Consider the following 18,367-nt stretch of genomic DNA (forward strand, 5'->3'; position numbering starts at 1 on the left):
AGAGGGCTGTTCTGTAGGTTAGGGATTATAGCACACAGTGGCAGAGGAAAGGCTTCAGTGGTAATTCCTGTTTCATTGACAATTTCTATATGTTTATGCAAAATTTTGTTTAGTGCAAAAGAGTACAAACATGGGTTGTCTCAGTCGTGGCTTAGAACGGAACCTGAATCCCCAAAATCCTAAACAAATGTCCTCTTCTCTAATCCCTTGCATGAATAAGGAAATAGGCAGGTGGGAAGGAAAGGGTAATCTTACTCTGGCTGTGATACTCTTTCTTTCAAACATTCTCCTGCTGAGTTTGAAACAAAGGTATGACACCTACTCAATTTATGACAGAAAGGGTTTAGCCACTTACAACCAAGAAAAGTTTAATTTGTGAATCTAGAGGATAGGAAGGTATATCTCTCTGGTGCAGAGTCAAACACAAGTCCTTCAGACGCCAAAGTTCACAACAAATTTCATAATTTCTGGGGACGACATGGAGTGACTTCTGCAATGGAAACTCATTAGCAATCCCTTCTAAAAATGTTTCAGTGCACTGGGTTGACACCCGAGACAGAATTTATAGCTTTCATTGTGTGAACGTGGTGGCTAAAATTTCTAATTGAATGGTCTGAGCTGTAATATGTCAGATCTTCATCCATAAGGTATCTTTGCTTAGCATTGTCTACAAAGCAGGAAACTGTACCTCCTTATACAGCTGTACTTTGAAAGAAAATATTAATCTCCCTCAGACTTTCTCTCTTTTTTTTATTTTAAGAAAATGCTGTTACTTAACATCAGAACTGCAATTATGACAATGAATCTGAAATTACCCCTGAAATCTTTTGAAAGGGAAAGATTTAATATAATATTCCCCAATGGTTTACAGGCTAAATGGCTAAGGCTTGCAAATCTTAGCATTTTGACCATATGGGGAACCTAGCACATAAATCAGGAATTTCACAAGGAATCCATTAAGAAGTAAATGCTGCAAATCTCAGTGTTACAGCACCTCCAGCCATTATACGGCTCTCACCTTTAGAATCAAAGACCTAACTGAAACATTATGAGGAACAAAATCCTTCTAAATTTCAAAATTGTGCTCTACCACTTAACACTTTCAAGATTGTGTCCCTTTTTTTTTTTTTTTTTTTTTTACCAAGACAGATAACAAGAACGCCAAAACAAAGTGAACCCTTTTCAAGAAGCACCAATCCACCAAAACCTTTTGCAAAAATCTGCAAACACTTACCAAAGGGTATAAATTTTCAGGTAATATCAGTAGCAACAGGATTACAAACAGTAGCCAAAAGGTAAGAAGATACATGCATTTGATGCCAACATCCTGAAATATCCTGAAAATAAGATTTCAAGACACTTGCCAACACATTTTATCTGAGAATTTTACCTGGATCTGAAAACTCATTAAATGAAAAATGTTGGCAAGACTGACAGTCTTAAAAAGTCAGTTACAACAATTTTGAGATAGCTATTTTATCTAGAAAATTCTTTCTTTCTGTGTTTTCCAATTATTTTGTATAAATTAAGTTCATGGGAACCTATCTGCAGATATTGTGTTAAAAATATTACTTAATTACTTCACACATACACATATGATTTTTATGTATGCTATGTGTCTTAAAATATCAAATGCCTGAAAACAGTGAACGGCATTAGCTCTCAGACAGTACCATTGTTTTGGTAACTGAGGACTGAATAAGAGAAATATTGCATCTCTCTTTTTTTTCTTCAAATTTCAGTCACTCTTATATTTTAAAAAAGATCAATTCAAGCCTATGTAAAAGTTCATGACCTGGATCTTTATTCTTTGGGAAGAGTTTTCCCACATATTGCAAAATCATGTTCAAAAAAGGTTCACAAAGTAATACTTTATGTTTGACCTTTTTTTTTAATAGAACTTCTTGTCTCATTTCAATTCCAGCCTACGTACAGTCTCCATTTTCTGTACAGTTAAACTTTGTGTTCTTTCACTGTTACGATACAACTTTTGGAAAAATAAGACGTTAAAGAAAGAAGCAGCTCTAGAATACTTTTTTTTTTTTTTTTTTTTTTGTGACAGATGGAGCACTTTTAGTATATATTACAAGACTCTCTGCTTAATTCAAAGAAAATAACCTTTTGCCCCCAACTTACCTTCCACACTGCAGGCAAGTTACAAGAACATCAGTTATTATTGATTTTTCACCAACCCTTACAAAATTGTAAGTTGTCTTCTTAAATGTTACCAGAAAGTAAACACTGCCTCCAAGTCATCTTAGCTCCAGTCAAATAGCAGAAGGGTTGGAGGAGGGCGTACAGTTCTCTAAACACTGGTGCAGTTAAGTGCAACTGTTTTGTTGCAGCAAAATAAGCACCATAAAACATTAGAAAAAAGGTTGGCAATTCTAAGTGGGGAGTTCAAGTGTATGAAATAAATTTTTAATTAGAACAGTGGTTTTTAGCCTTTTAACACAAAGCAATTTTGAAAAAGTTCATCTCCTTAAGCGGCATAAAGAAGTAACTGATACCTCTTTCATTTGCCACAGCTGACACCTCAGAAGTTATCTAGAATCAAGATAATTCACAAAAGTGAAATGTTACCACTGTTTACAACATATTTAGACAGCTTGTGTATGGCTTTGCTGCCTGAGAAAAAAACTTTGCATGTATGTGTTAATATGAAAGCTAGACAATATTATATTGCTTTATAGGAATTCAGAGATATAAATAGAAATCATATTAGCATTTGTTAGACACAGAATTATGAGACTGTCACCATAGATTTTGCTTTTAACAAGGAAGACAGGAATGGCATGCCTGCACCACTCAACCTTCTGATTTAAGCGAGTAATATCCAAGGTGTTTTAAATATAAACATCTCCAATTATTTGTTCTTTTATATTTTTCCCCTTTTTGATGCAGTTAATATAAAGTCAACAGTCAGCATTCAAGAAAAACTATATTATTTACTCAGAAATTCATTACTTCCAGTCTTGTGTGTCAGATATTATTTGAAGCTGTGTTTAGTTTTCTTAAAACAGCAACACCGGTAATCCTGTATCATCTTGTTATGTTATGGGTCAGTATTTTAGCATCTAGTAGGATGTATCAATCAAACTGTTTTTCATTCTCTTGAAGTTAGCTGAAAATGAATGAACTGAACAGAGCTATCCCGATGCTCTCTCCTAATCAGTTTCCGCTTCCATATTTTGAAGGTGTATAGGGAAAACCTGTCAAACACCCTAGACAGAAACATGAATCTTAGCAAAATGTTGACTTAGGATCACAGAGACGAACAATTAATGGAATAAAAATAACAGAAAAAGAGAAAACCTATTTCATTGCAGTCAAAGCATTACCATTTGAAGTGAAGTTAAAGATTTTTAGCTTCCTTAGTTATATATGTAGTCTTAGACGTGACTGTTGGTTGAAGGTTGTACACATATATATGTATATACAAATATATATATATACATAATATGGTTACATTTAAAATATTTTGCCACAGACTTTTCTGATGTAATACATTTCCAACCCCCAGCAAGCATAATGTTCAAGCACACTGCAGACTAAGTTGACATCAATTATCTGAAAATATCATCAATATATTCTCAATTTCAGATTTAGAAATTGGGGATTTTTGGTGGAAGTAGAACGAGCAGCCATTTTAGGAAGTTATTTTTGGGCCGAAATGCATTGGAGATTTAATTGCCTACTCAAATACAGACAATAATACCAAGCAAAATGAAAATTATAATTCTGTAAATTAAGCTTTGCTTCCAGAATAGTATCTACAAAGTCAAGTCCAGCAAAGTTGTTCCAGACAGCTTCGTGAAGCATTAGGTGTTTCACCCTGTAACTGAAATGAATGCTAATTGTTTCAAGGAATTTCTAGTATTTTATGGAGAGGATCAACAAGAATCTGATGAGACTGACCCTTCCTGTAACAAAACAGCACTGAAATAATCTTCCATGGACTGAAGAGCTCATTGAGTTTTAGAGTTATGAAATGGACTTAGATGACATACAGGACCTCATTGCAGGCCACTTCTAGCATAGACTGTTAGTGTCTCCCAGTGGAACAACAAGATTCCAGCATGCCTTAAATGATCTGTTCAATAAATTATAAATTGGTGTCCAAAAAAATGAATTCAGCCACCATGAAATTCTAAAGTTTGTTTCCTAACAAAACGCCCTCTGGTGGATGAGAGAGACTTCTGATAAAGAAATTCTGATTCCATTTGAGGTCTTCTGGAACTATTTAACCTGGGTTCCAGTCTGAGTGCAGCCTGACAGCTACACTAGTTCCTGTGGCTGATGGAGAACTCCTATCAGTGCAGAAAGCTTTTCCAAAGGTGGCTTTGATTAGCTCTGCCAGCAGCCTTCTGGCCATCGCACTGACCATGATGATTTTCTGACTCACCTGTGGAGCTAGACTGGGGCAGATGGCACTGCACTGGTGGGGTTCCACTCTTTAAAAAGAGGATGGCATGGGGCAATTGTTCATGAGCCCCAAGGGCTTTCTTTCATGCAGGATTCCAAAAGGTTTCATCCTGTCATCTCTCCTTTCAACATGTATGTGAGGCCACTGAGGAGATAATGAAATAATTTCGGCTGTGGTGTCATCAGCACTCAGATGATATGCAGACCTGCTCTCTTGTCAGACCAGGACAGTGCAGGCATTTTGCACTTCCAGTACTTGGCTGAAGGGGTATGATGGCAGCTTAATCCAGGGAGATAGGTGATATGTTTGACAAGTAAAGGGAAGAATTCAGAAGATACTATCCACCCTTATTATTCAGTTCCACCTCTTGTGAAAGAGACTTACAAGTCTCAGATTTCTCCAGGTTCCTAAGTTTGGTTCTGGGTTTTCAAATTAGATCAATGGTGATAAGGACTGTTTGTCACTTTTGTTTCACTCAGTGGCAACAATTTCTACCGGCGTGGCAAGCTTTAGGTCTTTTTCCAGAACATATTCCTGCAGTCTAGTGCCCCTGGACAATAGCTACAAATGTCTGCCAGACGTTTAATAACTGCTGATAGCAATTCATAGTACTTCAGCCATGTAGGTGCCTCTGAGCAAAGAAATAACAGAATATATGGTACTGCCTGTCTGATTTAAAATGATATCCAATGCAACATTTTAATGGTTCTGTATGTTGCAATCACAGCTGTGCAGGGTATTTCTCTTCCTTTTAGCAGGGATGATCCTGATTGCACTGAAATTAGCCACCCAAGATCTTGTGCTCTCAGCCACTGGATATGAACGTCCATTCACCTGTGAAATCATTTTTGATCTTAGATCTAAATTAATTCTCTTTTCATCCAAAAGTCAGGTTTGTTGATCTTCAGGCATGGTGAAAGGAAATGATGACTATATATCATTAGTCCTTTGGAGTATGAATCTATCTGGATTAAAATACTGTATATAACACAATATAGTTTAATTTGAAAATAAATAGTCCATTTTACGAGACATTTTAGAAAATAAATACCTTTCTTATCTGAGTTTAGCTGTATCTAAACAGCTTTTTTTTTAAGTTTGCTTAGCTAAGGTCCACTGTACATAATTCACTGTAAAAATTTATACTAGTTTTATAGTTCAGTATAAAATTTGGCATGGCCTCAAATCATATTGAACAGAGAGAGACTATTAGTATTAATTGAATGCCAATGCCTTCTACTGTTTTGGAAACACTATTATAGTCATATTGCATTACATAATATTAAAATGGTTAGCATCCATTCCTCTATAATTGCATGGTTTCATCTGGCAGTCAAGGATATTTTCTCAATCTAAAAGGCAGCTGGAAGTGCTTGTTGTTACATTGCTGGCTCATACAAATGTCAAAGTAATCTAAATCAGATTAACCAAACTCTATTTGCTACTACACTTGACTTAATATAGCTGATTAACTCAAAATGCAACAATAATATTTATATATTAAAATATTTGTATAAATGACATGTTAAAGTAATATTTAGGGGAAGACAATGAAAAATTATTAGAAAGACATGAATGTTCTGTAATCTGACATTTTTTTTCCATGAGAATTAACAAATTACTTTTTTCAGAGGAGCCAATAGTTATATAATATGCATGTTTCTACTGATGAGTGAACATGAACTATACTTGCTATATAATAAATTACATGCAGGAGTTTCCAAAAAATTTTAATACACTTTAAATTCTTGTCAAACATAAAATATTCTGTAAGTTAACCCTGATCTTCAAGTGAATATCTATGGAGTGATAGTGAGCCTCCTGAAATCATATTCCTACATTTATACTTGTACAATCGCCAACTTTACATACATTTCTAATCTTTCTGTTCTTTGTTTCTTGAATAGTATAAATTATTAAAAATATCTCAGAAGCAAGGTCCATTACCAAATACACATTGGTTGAGCTGCAATCAAAAATCAAAATAGAGATCTTGGTTTTAATATTTTATTGTTTGCAAATGATTTCTTAAATGCCACAGTCAGTCAAATTGCTTTTTTTCCATTTTTTCTATTTTTTTGTGTTTTTTTTTTTTTTCTGTGAAAGGTGGGGATGTTTGTGGGTTTGATTTTGGTTGGGGGGGGTTGTTTTATTTTGTTGTTTTTTGTGACAGATCTTTCCATTAGAAAATATCCTCTAATATGTACTTAGGTGGTTTCCAAGAGTGCATTTAATTATAATTAATACCTCAACTTCAAGTAATATGCACACTTACACACACACACAAATTAGCCATACAAGTCTATACATCCATATACAGTGCTCAAGTGAGTACAGGATGAATAGAATTTCCCAATTTTCCAACTACATATCTGCAGAATGCAATGTACTAAAGCTGGAAAAGTTCCTTTTATGAGCTGCTACAGCTGCTGCTTTTCACAGTCAACATTAAAAATTCTGAGGTTACTCCATTAAAAAATGTGACATGACAATACGGACTACATCACTAACTGTACATTGTATAAAATTACTCGCAATATAAATCCCAAAGCTTTTACTGTGATTTACCAAGAATGCCCACATGCTTTTTTTTATTGTAGCCTGAAGAACAGGCTTTTAAAGTTTAAAATATTTTTAACTTTCCTCCCCTTGGAAAGAAAAAAAAAAAAAATCACTAGGCTGGGATTTATTTTGGGGTTGTTCCAAAACTATTACAAATTACTGTTCCAAATATCAAAGACTTTTGATATTGTACCATTAGGAATATTCTCTTATCTCCAATAACACTGACATAACTGCTTTTTTTGAGAAAGTAACAAAAAAGACTTTAATGAAAACTAATTTAGTAAAATTTGGAAAAAAAACCCCAAACCATAAATTATTCTAGCAAAGTAAGAAGGGATATTAAAAATATTTTAATTTTTCATATGAAATTTTTGATAATTATTTTTTGCACTGTTTTTAAGATAACAATTAAAACAAAGATGGAAATACTGACTTTCTACATTCCCTGCTGATAAAGCATCCACAACATTTTAGTATTGATTAGCTTCCTCCTGTAAGGCTGTTTCTTACAGGACAAGTTAGATGTATGCACTTTGCTCACCTCAATCCTAGAAAGAACCGTTCTAAGACATAATGAATTAAATTTATCCTGGTGCAAACAGATTGTGGAAGGACCTTGGCAAATAAACTCATGTTAGCGATTACACTAACTTCATGTAAACAAATCAAGAACACTTAAACTGTATTGGAGAGAAGCACAGTCAGGACGCGGTGTCAGCTGCGTATGGTTACAGCAGAGCGGCTTTTCAGCCTACCAGCCTTTGGCCCCTCCTTGCCTCTTGGGAAGGGTGTGGGTCCACTGTATTAATAAAACCAGGTTTCAAGATATCTTCTCAAGCCAATGCCGCCTTCTCCAAAGAAACTACGATCAGGATAGGCACAAGGACAACCATTTGCAAGGGTGACAACAAGCAGTGTTCTGTACGTTCTTGACACTGCCTTAAGCAATACTGTGAATTTAATTCTAAAGTTTTCATCAGGGCACACATAATTTCTACCACACAGCTGACATTTATGGTAATACCTAATCACCATGTGAAGATGGTATCAAAACGAGAGTAACTTCAGAAAAGATTTAAAAAAAAAAAAAAAAAAAGGAAAGGTCAATAAATTCTCAAACTGAGAATCATCAATATATTATATTCAATATTAATGGCCTTCAAGGTCAATGTTTTCCCTGGTCCTTATGATAATAATAGGAGCTATACAAAACCAAATGTATGAAATGAGTTTAAACCCATAACACACTGAAGCACATCAATAATAAAAATAAGAAGACAACATTTTTTTTTAAATGACTTTTGTTTCTAACATTGCTTATTCACTGCCCTCTGAGTGACTGTTAAAGTCAGGGAGCAGGTCATTCACCAACAAAAGCAATTATCAAAATGCAAATGACTGAGGATTTATTGTAAAGATTGGTTAGATAAAAACAGTCTGCTTCATAACATGTTTCCAAGCAGATGACATAATTAGATGTTTGTATTATAAACAATAAGAAAGAATACAAGCACTCAGAATTTTTAAAAAGGCTACAATTAAAAAATAGGTGAGCATTATGACATAAATTCTATTAAAAAGTAACAATTAAATTTCCATCTGAGAAATTAGAAGGCACCATCTTGTGGTTACTCTGCAGGAATGCAGTCAGGACAGCCTTGGACCTGCAATCTCTTCCTAACTCTTCCCAATGTGTCAAATGGAACGTCAAAATTCTGACATAGCCAAGGACAATGCTTTGTCATTTCCAATACACCTTCTAAAAATAATCAGTGAGACTATGTACTAGGTAAGACTAGAGCAGTTATTTAGCTCAAAATACACCCCAGTGTATCATGTTACTCAGATATGTGTTTGAGGTAGACAGCAAATTCAGAATTATTGTCAATTGTAGCAAAACCACACTTAATTTCTAATAAGTTTAAGATCAAATACTACCATAACCTAAAGTCTCAGTAAAGCTGCATGAATTTTTGAGCCAGCTACAATCAGAAATTTCTATTCCCATTACCCCTGAATTATCAAAAACAAAACATGGTCTGTGCATTTTGCAGAAGGTGTTGGAAATTTTTTTTAATGATTTATTTTGGGCAAGAGTCAACCGGTTAAATTTGTGTCATTTTAAAGGACATAGTTATGACCTCATATACAGGTCACAGTTCAGCATTCAGAATTTCTTGTTCAATAGAGTCTCCAGTTGTAAATAAAACACTGTTTTGTATGTAATACAAGGGTATATTCACAGTAACTGATGTATACTTTGAGTCCAGTCCTGCTAACTGCTCATTCATTGTATCTTGTGAGATAAACTATCCAGACTGATCTTTCTCAACTCAGTTGTGTAGCTAAGCAGTGAATTATTTACCATGGAAAGTTCAATTGTTTTTGTCTTCCTTGGGAAAAGTATGTAAACTATAAAACAATATCAATTTTGTTACTGTTTTTATTGCTTTTATAATCAGTTATAAATAAATATTTCAGAAAGGATATTTTAACTGATATTTAGTTTATAACTTGATGGTATAACTCCAGAAATTCTTTATTGGTGTTATTGTTTCTGTACACTCTAGAATTTAATCTAGTATTTTGTATTATAGGAAATCTATGACCAGATCTCCTCTAGTGAAACAAAGACTTAAGGTACACTGATGTGTCTCACTTCACATTTTTTTGAAGTACTTAGCTCAAGTACTCAAAATTAGTAAAAAGTACACCTGCTATTTTTTCACCTGCTATTTTTTCACAAGCAGATCTAGTTTTGAGTTGCTGATGGCTCAAAGAGTTTTGAATGGCTATAAATAGTTGTAGAAGTGAAGCCACATTTTATTCTTTTCACATCCATCAGGTCTGGATCTTCTAGAAAATTCTTGGTAAATTAGGACATTCATTATTCGGACAAAAACTGGCATAGGAAGTATCAGTGACTGGCAGTCTAGCTGTGATAACATCCAGGCTTATCTTTGCTTTTGAAAGATGTCAATAAAAGAGGAATTTATCTGTGTCTAGAAAGTGTTGTGGTGGCATGCATTTGTCTGTTACCCAGAAAGACTACAGCTAGTGCCACGTTTCCTTCAGATTTTTGAGCACATCAGGAGCATGGATGTTCTGGATCTTATTGGTTACAAGATGCAACAGTTTTTTAGCAAATAACACAATTTTCTCGACTGCTTCTCTGAGCTCAATTCCTTTCAAGATTTCACTCCTCTAATCAGGTTCACACCAGCCAGTGTCTGTTTATATGAGCACTCCAGGAAAGGGGTGACATTGAAAAAGCTAAAAAACATATATAGATGCAATTAAATATGCATTTATATATGCATTGCCTCCCCACTGCAAATGCAACTATATATTTTGTATACATCGAAAAGCAGACACACATGTTAATATGCCCATTTATATTTTCAGGATAGTCCTGAAGTTATCGGATTCCTTTTGTTTCCTTGGTTGTTAATATGACCTTTGGTCTTCCCTGTCTTCAAATATTGACAAGCATTATATAAATGCCAGAATGATACTTTGATTCTAAAGCAATGAAACTAGATGAATCTATAAATGTTACCAAAAATAGGTGCCTCCTCTCTCCCTGTGGGATAGCCAAGGCAGCGTTACTTGCATGGTTTACTCATCCCAGCAGAGGAGATGTAGAGACTGGAGGCAGATGATGGTACTGGAGGCAGATGACGGTACTGGAGGCAGATGACAGTACTGCTTATCTCCCCTTTGGCTGCTGCTGCTCCCTCTACTAGGCAAAGGAGGGGACTTTTGTAGAGGATAGAAGAAGACTTTCACTGAGGTCTGTGGGTGCTGGGAGAAGAGTGGACGTGGGGATGCTGGGGTAGGCCATGTGTAGGGATGCCGGCATCATTTTCCTCTTAATTTCATTCCATAAGTAAAATTCTAATGGGATATTCCTGGTCTCCTGACATCAGGGTATATGGGTGTTGTGGGGAGAAAAGGGAAGGGAAGAGATCGGCAGCAAGGAGGAAAGAGAGGAGAGAAACCTGACTCTTTCAAACCCTTCATATTCAGTCCTAACTTTTTAGAGTATCTTAGTACTTCATGATATGATGAGACCTTTCTGGTACAAGTACTGTCAAAAGGTCAGATACCTCCATTCATTGCTATCTCCATCCACCATTAACAGACAAAAATAAAAAATCAGCAAATTAAAAATAACAAAACACACAAAACCAAACAACCAAAGCCACAAAACCACAGGGCTTAGAGAAACAAATGCTTAATTAAAAAGTTTCTGGTTGCTTCCTCACACAAGTTCCACCATGCTGTATTGCCATGTAAGATATACATTCACACCCTGCAAAATACTGAACTCATGTTACAAGATTATTATCAAAACAGTCTTATTTTTCTAAGTGAGTGTTTGCTAAAAATCCAGAAAAGCTAAACCAAATTATCCTAATGTCCATATGAAATCCATATCCACCTCAGGAATGGATAAAAGTTACATGTGTTACTTAAGTAACCAGTAGCTTTTTCCTCACAAATTCATTTCAGAAATGTAACATTCGAATAGTATGGTAACAGAAAGGAATCAGCCAGTAATATCATAAAGAAGAGGATCTAAATGGTCCTTTAACAATTTAATAAAATGTACCCATGTTCAAACTGTGTTTGGGACCTTGTAACCTCACGCTGCCTTTTTGTGCATTAGAAAAACACTACTTTAATCATACATTTATAACACGACACTTGCATACCAAAATTTTGCCTCAAAAGAAGTGAAAACAAATTGTAATTTTTCTGAATAATAATTCAAGTTACAAAAATTCACAAGTAGCATCTGGAAAAATACTAATATAAATATAGCTGTTGGATTTACTACTGATTTTGTTAAATTAATTTTCTAAATAGAAAATATATAGAAATTTCCATAGGTCACAAGCTCCTCAAAAGGAGAAGGAGGAAAAAAAAAGAAAAAAGACCTAGTAAAATCCAACAGTTTCTCTCAATTTTTAAAATTCAGAATTTGTCATTGCAATAATATTGTTTGAGTTTAGGTTTAAACACGGGCACATATAGATAGAAAGATTTATTTCTTATGCAAAAAAGATAACTCCAACTAAGAATTTCACAAGATATTACTAGTGTTGGCACAATTACAGTACCATGGTTGTATAAATTGCAAGTACAGAACAAATTAACACTAGAATTTTCAAAACTGAATCAGTTTGAAATTGCAGGACATCATATCAGTAGTTAACCCACCAAACAAATCATGGTGATGTAATCTTTTCCAGATGGTACAAGGACAACCTTGCAAGTATAAATTTCTGCAAAGAACATTTCTATAGAGACATTTTATATTTTGACTTTGAGCTACAGACAGTTTGTCTTTTGAAAATCAGAATTATCTGTAGAAAATTAATTTGTTTCCCATTACAGTTTCGGATTTCTTCTTCATCCATAAAATTAACTGCAGTGAACTTCCAGGAGTAAAAAGCTGTCTTTTCTCAGGCTTGAATAAGAGGAGAAATAGTCACTTGTCCTGAAATCTGGCTACAATTAAACACATTGAAGACAAATTAAAAGCTGTAAATGTAAAACTTTGGGTACTTTCTTGTGATCCTTTGTTATACAAGTACTACACAATAAACAATCAGTATACATCACCTACATTTCGCTACCAAGTGCTTAAAGTATTATTTAAATAGACCGCAAAGATAAAATAAAATAGGAAAGACAATATTTACCTTTTCCAACTGGGCATTTTTTTTTGATTTGTACAAAAACTCCCCTACTGCCACGAAGACAGAAAGCACCAATCCTGCTGCCAGCACAATGAAGATTCCTCCAATATTTTGAACTCCCAACGCACTGGCCTCTTTACTTTCCTCTTCTGGGCAGCCATTGCCTCTCCACCACTTCTCTTTCATCATGTGGAGCTTGCCTTCCTCTTGCAGCTGAAGAATCGCTATAGTGATCTTGTCTCTATATGGTGAACCTAAAGAGACCACAGGGAACATATATTTCATGGGGTATTCTTTAAGGAAAGTTAATTATTCCTCATAAGATTAAAATGTATTATAATGTCACAGTAAAAATTATATCCTCTACAGCTACAGTTTTACATTTATTGAAAAGCCTTTTACACCTCACCACAGTCACACTGGTTACATAAATGCAAACCCATATACACAAACACATAAATATATATGCACAAATCTTGATCCAGCTGGTGCTACCTGTAAGCCAGGCAACTTGATGCAGCAAGTCCTATCACATTTAGTCCCATGGTCTCAGACATCTTCATGTCCAAACATTTTAACCAGCCAAATAATATTCATCTTTCATTTTCATCAAGTTTTTAATTATGCTGCCCTAGATTTAGCCTATTATATATAAACCCACAGGCTGTCGCTTCATAGGTTGTTACCCTAAAGCTAATCCAAGGTCTGATATGTAATAAGCACTTTATGTTATTACTGTATTAAACAAAGAAACAACAATTTATGCTTCAGGACCAAGCCATGAAAGTCTCCATTTGATAGATCGTCAGACACTTAAGACACCTTCCAAGCACGCACTTACTTATTGACAGTACCACGTAGCAATGCATTCCGAAAGGTAAGGTTAAGTGTGTTTGGTTAACAGAGATGTAAATTTTCATATTTTAATGTATTCCTTCCTCATAATTCAGTATTTTAAAGTGACATAATTTTGCAGTTTTTGAACATTTCAGCATTTCAAGGGGCAGTTCAAGGGTAGTGTCATGTCTTCGTATGTCATCTGCTCTCTTTTTCTTGATATAGTGCATAAAGACTTTTCAATGAGTATATTAAAATCTACATTAATTAATTAAAATTGCCAATGGAGAAAGCTTTTCTTTTCTGAATATTAGAGAGCAAAGCACATGAGTTAGAAGTGTTTTCTATGTTAAGATTTGTGTAATGTTTAAGGAGAGAACAAAGCCATTGTTTTTCTTCTCCTCCTTCAAAAACAGGAACAAAAGACTCTTCATTAAAGTGGTTAAGAAATCCCAGGGGGGAGAAAAAAAAAAAAGAGTAGATGAAAAGGCATGGCATCCCCTCTTTTATGTGGTATGAATGCAATTCTACAAAAAATCCCTCCTCTTTTACTTTCTGTCACAATAATGCTGCTTACTAGCTATAATTTTTAGGGTGTTTCCTTTGGCTGAGTAATAGAATGTACTTTCATTAACTTGATACCTTTTTTAAAAAATCCTCAGCATCTTTTAAAGAGATGCTGCCCATTTGACTATTTCATATACCTTGATCAACCATGAAGGAGCTGAAAGAATGCATGGATAGCATATTTTATACTCTTTAAACTTTTGGAAAGCATATGGTTTTGGGAATTTATTTCAATTTATTCTTTTTTTCCTCAGTTTCTTCTTACATATCTAGAGCTTCTGATGAGAATAAAGTTAATAGCAAAGGGTTGCTTTGCCAACATGGGAGTAAAACATAGGAAGGACCATAAGTTACAAAACACTCTGGGCTTTTCCTTTATTCCAGAATAAAAGGTGGGAAAAGCTGGCCTAAAAATATTTAAATTGCAAGAACTTGTGCTTTTATCATCTATGCTTAGAAAAGAATGATGTTCTGTACTAGGAGCTAAACTCTGTTTACACAGGACTATACAAGAAGCAGAAAGAAAGGAAAACAAACTCTTTTCTATGGTGTTGTGTGTACAGGGGCCAAAGTCACACCACTTCAGACTATCTTGATCACGCTGAAACTGTGAAAAACCCCGTACTTGACACATTTCTTCAGTCAGATGGAAGAAGGAAAGTGGTTAGTCCACAAGAGCCCGGGAAGTGTAAGTGCATACTGTAATCTTTTGGGGATATTTTCAGTGTTACACTGCCTATAAATATTTAACAACAACAATTTAAATAACAGTAGATTCTGAGAAATCATTTTGGACCAAGTTTAAGCCATCTTCTGATCTGACAAGCTGCTTTCTAATTAAATTGATTTTCACTTCATTTCCACACTTTTGTTGGTCTAAATATAGGCAGTGCCAACTATTCTTCGTGTATTACTTATATATTCTAGGGACCAGATTTGTACACATAAAGTTCTAGTCCATTTGAAGTACTTAAAGAATGAGTTAACTGACAAATTCATAGATAGAAACCATAAAGCACAGGCTACAATTAGTTAAGTTTATGAAGATTTCATTAGAAGCAGGAGCTTAATAGTGATTTAGTTCAACAGTATTGCTTACTGTTGATTTGTAAAAGTTTGCATTAATAGCTGTGGAGTGGACAGATTACAGAGCCTTTTGTCTTTCTATAGCAATATTTGTATCTGTTATAACTTGTTATCTTGTTTTAAAAATGGTAATCTCACACCTAAGGATCAATGTGGAATAATCATCATTGCATACTGCTGCTGTTAAATTAAACATTTAAAATTTTACACCCATGAAAAAGCTAGCATCCTAGAAGTGGGCAGACACAGTGATACTTAAAACTCCATCCCAAAATCAGGGAAAAAGTTGTGTATATTATTTTCCATTGAGTGCAGGAAAGGGAGAAGTCCAGTGCAGAAATACCTGACTTTTTCTTCCTTCTCTTTTCCTGGTTCCTACTGCTCTCATTTCTCAATCAACTGATAAGCTATTCTCATGACAAACTGTGGCTGGAGGGCCTACAGAACAAAATCTATATATTATTTGCTGATCCCATTCTAGCTGCTGTTTGCAGGAATGAGAATTTCTGACAGAAGAAGAATTTTAAGACCTTTTGTTATAAATTATAGAGACCTTAGTGCCTTCCCATGATCAACAAAGTCAATAAGGGATGAAATAATCTTTATGTGCAGTTACCTGCTCAGGAAAATTTAAAATGAAAATGAAAACTTGCATAAAATTCTATTGTCTGAAGCATCTGTACCAAAACTAAGATAGTCTCAGAAATACTGCAGAAGTTATACATAGATGAATTTTCTGCCCTGAAGTGTCCGTATATAAAGATTTATGCACGTAATGGTATGTTAGTCATAAATTATGAACACATAAGCTTTATATATTGAGACTTCACTGCATACAGATCAGTATGTTGAAATTCTGCTGGTCTGGCTGGTCTTGAAAAGGCTTCCTACTAGATTATAATTTAGTAAAATCTTCTGCCTGTTTACTTGTGGTCTTGGAGCATATTGGGACCTGTAGAACTGAATTTGGCCTTAACTGAGCAAAACAGAATAGCAGCATTCCATTAACTCCTTCATTAAGAGAATGTTGAATCAAGAACTTTTTTGTTTCATCATTCCAGGTACATTTTACCAAAAGAAACCACTATGAATTGTCTGGTATTTTTAAAGTTTATGTCCATGGGACATAGTTACATGCTACTTTTGATTTTCTAGACAGAAAAATCCATTCTGAACTATCCTACGCCACTGATAGCACCTTTTGTTCCTGTTACTGTTCTCTTTTGTTATTAAAAAAAGTCTATTCTACTTATCCTACAATATTTCATATTCTGTGTATTTTGCCTAAGGAAAAGAGAAAGCTAGAATTCAGAACCTAGGTAGAAAATTTATCACCGAGAACTTCTTCCAGTACTGAAGCATTTTTTGGAAGGAGAAAGCCACATGTAACAGGAAAGATATTTAGGTATTGAAGTTGTATGTGACTAGCTTACACTGAACAAAGCAAGCAATTCAAATTCCGGTTTTAGTAGTTGAAAGCAAGAAACACCAGACTCAGCGTGGGGGTATTTTGGGGTTTTTCGTTTTGTGGGGTTTTGTTTTGTTTTGTTTGAGGGTTTTTTTTCCAGTATGAGCCCATTCTCATTGTGGTTACACCAGATTGATCCATCTCTCCTAAAGGTTGCTTGGGTACATATACTTAAGCTGTAGTCACAGTCCCACTCCAGTGTGGGCACATATGAAATTTCCGTAAGAATGCTAACACCACTTATATTACTGGGGACGGGCAGAATCATTTGAGTCTTGGCATATCACCATTTCTCTGTATTTATCCCATAGCTTAACCCCATCAAGAATCACAGACTAAATGTTCTGCCACCAAACTGTTTGCATGCTTAGTTAAATCACATCTGAAAGCTTTGTTTGCTACGTTTTTCTGTTATCTCTCTCCATCAGTTACTATGATGAAGCTTTCCTTTTGTTTTTACAAGACAAAATTTAGTCCATGCCTTTGGAACAGACATTCCTTGCTAGAGGATACCTGATGATACAGTCAGTATATGAAGTTAATTTTCTCTTAAGTGTCATGCAGACTGGAGTCACAAGCATGACAGAAACAAAATGGAAGGGATTCAATTTACACATAATTGTGGAGTAGATGTTTAGGCTATGAGGAACCACGGAAAAACTACTTACAGCCTCATGTATCACAGGGCTTGAAACAGCTTCCAGGAATCTGTAGAATAATCAGCACTAAGTAATGAAGACTGACAGCCACACATATAATATGCCATTGAAAAGGAATAGATAGCACAGGGGTACTGGGTATAGGTCAAACACCTACTTTAGCTCCACAGAAACGTTTTTCTTTTAAAAGTCACAGTCAGCTCTGCTCCTTAACTCTGTTAACCCTCTATAATTAGGAGTGGAGGGAAGTGACAGAGAGAAGGGTCGACATAGCTTGGTTAATTCTTCCTATCTGTGGATTCATAAGTCTCCAAGCAACACATAAAGAAAGAAGAGGGATTCTGTTAGTCCCCAGTTCCTGGCTCCACTTTCAAAATCAGCTCATTTTCATGAAACAAAAGATCACCGAGGACTCTTTCCAGGTCATGGAGTAATGCCATAGCCATAGCTGGGGATTTGATGGATTAAAATTCTTTGGCAATCATAGGAAGCAAGGAACACCCCACAGTGAAGAGAAGAGCAACAAATCAAAAGAAAAAGCAACAGTTCCTGAAAAATTGACACAGGAGCAGATCCTCCTTTGTCCCAAAATCTGTATCTCAGTTTAAGTATTAATGAGCAAGGCTCACCCATTAAAAAAAAATATTAAAAAAAAAAGCGCCAGTGATGAAAAGATGTTCTCAGTAGCAAAATCAGCCATTTGTGTAGGAAGTAACAACTGGTCAGGTATTTTTAAGAGTATGGAAAAAACCCTGAGATCATTGCATTGCACCAGGAGATGGATGTGGATTCTAAAGGTAGCTTTGATAACAGGCTTTCTTTCTGATCTTAAGCAAAACATTTTTTCCTGTTTCTTAGCTCTGTACCTCACAGCAAATTTGCTGATTTACAATTATGAAATGATTAGTCATTACAGCATTCTCACCTCTAAGGTACATATGAATTAATAACAAAGCCTCCCAGACACACAGACTTTAAACACACTTCCCAAGTACACTGAAAACAACTGCAGTATTAATAAACTTCGAGTGGACATAGGACTTTTTCATGT

The 18,367-nt window shown here is 35.1% G+C and overlaps 1 protein-coding gene across 1 annotated transcript in view; it reads right to left on the bottom strand.

Annotated features, from left to right (window-relative positions):
- Positions 1-18,367, bottom strand: part of LOC104464364 (glutamate receptor ionotropic, kainate 2) — a gene marked incomplete at its 5' end in the record, with an annotated part of 33,647 nt that overhangs the window by 2,429 nt on the left and 12,851 nt on the right. Inside the window, one exon of the mRNA XM_010077040.1 lies at positions 12,703-12,953. Within this exon, the coding sequence (XP_010075342.1) occupies positions 12,703-12,953 (251 nt within the window). The remainder of the gene's footprint in view (positions 1-12,702; positions 12,954-18,367) is intronic.

Source organism: Pterocles gutturalis, unplaced genomic scaffold, assembly GCF_000699245.1.
Source record: "Pterocles gutturalis isolate BGI_N339 unplaced genomic scaffold, ASM69924v1 scaffold16958, whole genome shotgun sequence".
Taxonomy (NCBI): Eukaryota; Metazoa; Chordata; class Aves; order Pterocliformes; family Pteroclidae; genus Pterocles; species Pterocles gutturalis.